Below are 6765 nucleotides of genomic sequence, written 5' to 3'. Positions count from 1 at the left end.
CTTGTTATTTTTTTAATTATTAAAATAAATAAATTAGTATTAGATTTAAAAAGAAATGAAAGAAAAATGGAAAATAAATACCCTAAGGGTATTACAGTCATTTCACTATTTATAGGGACCAAAAACGCAATGAAACTAGCTCAAAAGGGCTACGAATCCAAAAAAGTCGGGGTTTGGACTAAAACCCCCAAAAAATGCATACCCCAGGGACCATTTTTGTAATTTTGTCTATTTAATAAAATTAATAAATTTTTATTACATTTGTAATCATTTAAAAATAATAAAAGTATGATTGAAAATAAAAAAATAAAATGATATTTAATTTCTGTTTTAGTTATTAACCCTATTGGAAACAATAAAATGACTTTCCAACGGTAATAAATATCTCAAAATACTTAGGTGCTGTTTGTTTTTTTATTTAAAACCTCTTCAAACCTCTTTGTGCTGCGTGACGCAGCACACGCGCAACACTTTCATTCCCGCAGCTGTTTGTTTTTTCGCAGACTTCCAAATTAAAAACCTCTTCCCGTCCTCTGCTTGGGACAACACTTGAAAATTGCTTCTACCCTCTTCTAACCTAAACCTAAAAAAAAAGCGGCCGACCTCCCCCTATTCTTTCCAGGAAATCGATCGCAAGAGAAGCTCTCGTCTCCCACCTCCCGTCGACCTCGCTGATGCTTTCAGCCCAGCCCCCATCGGTGCAGCCCCCACCGACGCCTCTTCCTCTCCCTCCGGCATGTTAGGCGATTGGATTGGAATATTAAATTACCTTGGATACAGTTTGAACGATGACACCTTTGGGTAACAAACCCATAGGCAATCCGTTTGATTTAATATAACACCTGAAATTGCTAGGTGTTTGGATGTTTTTGTGTAGGGTTTAAGGGAATCGGAGATATAGAGATAGAAATAGATGGAGAAGAGAGTGTTGTTTGCCAGCAAGAATACAGAGGGGATTAGGAGAATGATGAATTATTGATGCTTGTATTCTAGGGCTTTGTTTGGGTCACCCATAACCAATCGGGTAGATCCATGTGGGCGTTTGTACCCAAACTTAATATATATTTATATTTAGATGTATATAACTATATATAACTATGAAATCTCGATAACATCATTTTTAGCAATAGCTACTATTTGCCCTTCATGATTTTCATTTATCTATTTGAAAAGATGTTTTAATTTTATATTTTTAGCAATAGCTACAATTATTAAATTTTTGGTATTAAATTTTTTTTTTTAATATTTTGCAGCAGTCTGCAGACGTTAAAAAAAACATGTTTCTTATTACAGTCTGCAGCACTTTGGTCCACCTCTTCTGCTGCAGAGGGCAGCAAAGGCGGTCTGCAGATTTCAGACAGTTTAAATGGGTAAGTTGATAAAACAATAAAAATAACATTAAAATAGTGTATTTTTTGGGTTAATAATTTGAAATCTCTAAAATCTACTGTAAGATTCAATCTTTCTTTTTCAAATCTAACGTTCTCCTCTCCGATTCCGAAGAGACGACGAGGGAGTTTGAGCACTGAGTAGCACCAAGAACAACAAGCAATGTCGCCTTAGTTCACAATCGCAGAGAAGAAATGGGAGTTAAAGGATTATGGGATATTCTAGATTCTTGCAAGAAAACCCTCCCTCTTCACCATCTCCAGTAACTTCTCTCTCGCTAATTTCTCCAAATCCCTTTTCAATTGAATACATCGACAGCTCTAATTTTATGTCCTTTTCTGTGGTGATCGAGTGCAGAAACAAGAGAATCTGCGTAGATCTATCATGTTGGATGGTTCAACTCAACAAAGTAAACCAATCACACTGTGCCATGAAAGATAAGCTTTATCTCAAGGGTTTATTTCATCGCATTAGGGCTCTCATTGCGTTAAATTGCAGCCTCATCTTCGTCACAGGTATCGTGCCCTAATTCTATTTCGATGCTGGTTTTAATGCCCAATTCAAATCAAATGGATATTAGCGAATTTCTGAAAAATATCTGTAAATGGGAGTTCCTCTTTAGAATAATTGATAGTTTTCACAAATCGTATTCTTGCTGTTAAATATATATTTTTTGGTACTTTTCTTTTGAGATAAATTCAAAAATAGCAACTTGCTTTCATTAATTTGTGTATAACAGCATTGCAATTTCGTTTTTTTTTCTTATTAGGGGATTATACTTTGGAAGTTCTACTCAATTATAGAAGTGAAAATTGCTATTTATCATAACATTGTTGTAATGTGTTAGATTTTTTAAAGTATAATATTGTAAATAGGAAGAGATAAAAATAGGATGCTATAATAAACAAATTAACAAAAGTATGTTGATATTGAAATGCTGTAATTGGTTAGATTATTCTTGGATTGTTTATTTAAATGGGGTTATGGTAATGCACAGATGGATCAATTCCAGGCATCAAAGTAACTACATATAGAAGGCGTTTACATTTGGACAATGAGGTGGGAATTTCTTTCTCTATAATAAATTAATACTATATGATTTAAATGTTGGATTATTAATTTAATTTTATTTTTTTGTATAATAGGGTCGTGACGAATCTTATTTAAACAAAATTATTCCACTTCAAAGGAACATGGGCTCTGAATTCTCTTGTATGATAAAAGAGGCCAAGATTCTTGCCTCTGCATTAGGTGTTCCATGTTTAGATGGGTAAGAGTTACACCCTCTTTCTTTTTATTTTTCCCATTAATATAAAGTGAAACAAAGTTTAAAATATAAATAAATAAATGCAATTAATTAAATTATTGTACTACTTTCTTGCTACACAGAATTGAGGAAGGTGAAGCTCAATGTGCATTATTGGACTCAGAGTCATTATGTGTAAGCAAAATTTATCTATTATCATTTAAAAAACTCATAAAAAACCATCATTTTGTCATAAAAAAGCGTATATTTTTTTTAATGATTTTTCAGGATGGATGTTTCTCTTTAGACTCTGATATCTTTCTCTTTGGAGCAAGAACAGTTTACAGAGATATATGCCTTGGTTAGAAACTGGAATACATATATATATATATTTTTTAATTATCATATAAATATGCGATTTATTTTTCACTATAGTGCTAATTTGTTTATGTTATGTAGGGGAAGGTGGATATGTTGTTTGTTATGAAATGGATGACATTGAGAGAAAACTTGGATTAGGAAGAAACTCATTGGTGAGTTGAGTTATGTTACATTTTTGTAAATAATGTTTATAAACTATTTAAAAACTTACAATTTTATATATTGAACATATTTCAGATTGCTTTAGCTGTCCTCCTTGGTTGTGATTATGGTCCGGGTGTCCCTAGGCTTGGTTCAGTAAGTTTGAAAAGAACCCTATATGGTTTATTTGCTAATTGTTTTTTATTTGAATACTTGTTAATATTTATTTGAAATAATATACAGGAAATGGCATGTAAGATTGTGAAATCTTTTGATGAATCTGAAGTTCTTCAAAGAATTGCAACAGAAGATTTGTCGGTTTTAAAAAAGGCAAATTGTTCCAAGAAAAGGAATCAAACACTTGGGTACAACAACAAAGAGAACATTCCACCAAATGCAAGTAGATGCAACAATAATAAAGAGAACATGAACATCCCCTCAAATGGTAAACAAGTTATCTATTTATGTGATTCATTTGATTTATTTTCATAAATGGATTATATTTTTCATTTTCAAAGTTTAATTATCCAAAAGTCGTCAAAGTCAAAAAGAAACATTTATGTTGTTCCAAAAAAAAGTCAAAAAGAAACATCCATATATAGATATATAAAGACTAAAGTCTAAATGACCATTTTATCCCTACATTCCAAAAAACTAATTTCATAACATTCATCAATTCTAACTTTTTTTATTTTATGTGTTATTTTGTAGGACATAAAAATGATTTACCAAGGAATTATAAGTTTCTGCAAGTGATGGATGCATATCTCACCCCACAATGCCACTCTGCCGACTCTCAAACTGTCCAAAGGTAGGTATACTAGTTTAATAGGTCAAAATAATCAGATTTAAATAAACATGACGTAAGAAAATTGATTATTGAGATAATTAGATAAATATTAAATGACCTATATATATTCATAGTTTTATCCAACTGAATAATTTTTGTTGTAGGGTTCTTGGTATGCATTCATTTCAAAAGACCATGCTTCACCAGACATGTGCTCGATTTTTCCAATGGCCTCCAGAGAAAACAGGTCAGTTTTGTCTTTTCACAAACTTTGACTTAATGGACTTTCTTCTTCCATATAAAGTCTAATGATGGGGTTCTGTTGAATATTTGTTGTACTTCAGATGAATATATTCTTCCAAAGATTGCTGAAAGAGATCTTAGACGATTTGCAAACTTACGTCACACTTCTTCTCATTTGGGAGTTCAGCTTCCTTTAGACAAGGTATCTAGTTTGAATTGTAATCATAAACCGATGATTATGACTTATGAACTTATGATCGAACCAATCCAATCAAATCATGTGTGTAGATGCCAGTGAAGTGTCCGGTTTCTGGAATAATTAAGCGAAGGAAAGCTCAGGGAAAAGAATGTTTTGAGGTTTCATGGAAAGAAGTTGATGGACTTAGCAGCTCTATCGTCCCAGCTGAACTCATGGAACGGTAATACCTAATAACCATAACCCTAATCTCAATGTTAACTACTGAATATGAATCTGAATCTTCGAATTTTTCGCTGTTTAGTGCATGTCCGGAGAAGATAATGGAGTTTGAAGAAAGAATAGCGGAAAAGAAGAAGCCAAAACCACGAAATCCACGACCTAATAAGAAATCTGTAAACGAAATTGATGCCAAGCTCCAACAACTGATGCTCGAAATCGAAGGTGCAGCTTCGTCCGATCAAAACTATAGGCTACTCGATGAACCACTTAGCAACACGAGATCAGAGGGAGGAAAAAGGACTGGAAGTGATCAAAATAACGAAAAAACCAGTTTCCGTTACCGATTACTCGATGAACCACTTATCGACACCAGATCTAACGTCGACGAAGTGAGAATGAGAGAAAGTAAAAAGGATGAGAAAACCACATACCGTTTACTCGATGAAGCACTGATCAACACGAGATCAAACAGCGGGGAAGGGAAATTGAAATTGACGGAAAACACTACTACACCGAGTTGTGGCGCGGCGGAGACGGAGGTGGTGAACCTGTCGACGCCTTTGGTTGATAAGAAATCGAAGGGGAAAGATGAAACGGAAACGGAGATCATTGATTTGTTGAGTCCGTTATCTGTTGTTTGCTCGAGAAAGCATGGAGGAGGAGGAGGTGTTGATGTGGTTGAGTTGAGTGAGTCGGAAACGGAGGTATCGCCGGAGCATGCGAGGAAGGCGAGAGAGCTTAGATTATTTGTCGCTAGCATAAGGAACGAGTGATGACCTCTCCTGAATCTTGATATTCATTTTATAGTTTTCGTTAGAATGTTGTATTAATGTAACATTATGTTTATTCGATTCGGTGTGGATATTAAAAGATATCCGAGTTTCAGAATCCAATCCAAAATTCTAAGAATTTTATATGAAATTATGCAAAATTTCAGATATTAGAGGTTTTTTTTTTGATTGGATGGTGATACTAATGTGTGTAATTTTTATGATGGCATTTAATAGAGGTATATGTATATATATATTTTTTTCAAGTATATAATGAATAAGTATTGGTACAAATTAGGTAACTTCTAATCTTCAAGATTACATGAGATCAAAATTAACTATACGTGATAGTTGCAGACGACTGAGTAGCTGATTTACTTCGCTAACAGTGGGTTCAGGGCCGGCCCAAGGGCTGGGCGAGCTGGGCCACAGCCCAGGGCATCATTTCACATGAGGGCAACAGATTTTATTAAGTTGTTATAGGTATATTTTGTTTGGGCCAAATGTTAGATCCATAATACTGTAATAGAAATCCAGTCCACCTAGGTGGGATTTAAGGGAAACGCGAACAAAAAAGATGAAAACTTGAAAAATGAAGGCGGCAATTGATGATGAAGAGATGGGGAGAAGCCGAGGAGACCGGGAAACGGTATAAATCTAGCCGCATAGGTAGTGCTTTTAAGCGCACACTTTTTTCTTTTATACTTAATTTTTCTCTGATTCTTTTTTCTTCCGTTCGATGATTTAGAGTCGAAGACTTAAAGTCGACTCTTCAATCTTCAACCTCTTATTCTCTATCTATCTCAGAAGGAAGGATTGAAGAAAATATATCACTAATTTTTGAGGATTTACTTCTTTTGTCCAGATCAATGTCGATTACAACTTGGTTTCTTTTATTGAACTCGATTTCTTTTCTCCAATCGAATTTATGTTGATAAAAACTGCCTGAATATATTTCTTTTGTCTGGATTAATGTCGATTTCTCTTGATCCCTTTATTTTTTTACTTGAGTTCTCTTTAAGCACATGTATGTATGTGAAGTCTGGAATTAGCATATCATAGAACGAGGAATTTGTGTATGTGAAGTCTAGAACCTATTAAAAGTTGGGTTAATGTTCATCTTGTACTTGAAACATGAAAAATCTTCAATCAGCCTTCCCCAAGTTATGGCAGGTGTTAATTATTGATTTTATTTTGTCAAGTTTAGTAATTTGATGTATACAATCACTAGCTTTTGTTTGAAAAATATTCAATCAGCCTTCCCCAAGTTATAGCTTTTGTTTGGGATTCCATTTGAGAAACTTGATTGTTGTTTTTGCAGATTTTTAGTAGCATAAGACAAAGTTGTTGATTGTTGAACATTCAAGGGAATTTTTTACTGATACAA

The 6765-nt window shown here is 33.8% G+C and overlaps 1 protein-coding gene and 1 long non-coding RNA gene across 2 annotated transcripts; both read left to right on the top strand.

Moving 5' to 3' along the window:
* Nucleotides 1-1439: 1439 nt before the first annotated feature.
* Nucleotides 1440-5567, top strand: LOC145166619 (single-stranded DNA endonuclease family protein). The gene is made up of 14 exons (XM_079085635.1): nt 1440-1651; nt 1747-1904; nt 2387-2448; nt 2535-2659; nt 2779-2830; nt 2924-2996; nt 3095-3168; nt 3254-3313; nt 3401-3602; nt 3869-3968; nt 4112-4194; nt 4292-4392; nt 4479-4609; nt 4691-5567. The coding sequence occupies exons 1-14, from the start codon at nt 1584-1586 to the stop codon at nt 5379-5381; spliced, it is 1980 nt and encodes a 659-aa protein (XP_078941761.1). The 5' UTR covers nt 1440-1583; the 3' UTR covers nt 5382-5567.
* Nucleotides 5568-5964: 397 nt separating this feature from the next.
* On the top strand, nt 5965-6565 carry LOC145162637 (uncharacterized). The gene is made up of 2 exons (XR_013739222.1): nt 5965-6047; nt 6127-6565. It is a non-coding gene; the product is annotated as an uncharacterized LOC145162637 (long non-coding RNA).
* Nucleotides 6566-6765: the final 200 nt, after the last annotated feature.

Source organism: Lactuca virosa, chromosome 3, assembly GCF_052849685.1.
Source record: "Lactuca virosa cultivar CGN04683 chromosome 3, Lactuca_virosa_CGN04683_v6, whole genome shotgun sequence".
NCBI classification, from domain to species: Eukaryota; Viridiplantae; Streptophyta; class Magnoliopsida; order Asterales; family Asteraceae; genus Lactuca; species Lactuca virosa.
Note: the sequence above shows the minus strand (reverse complement) of the source record. Positions and strands in the feature narration are given on the sequence as shown.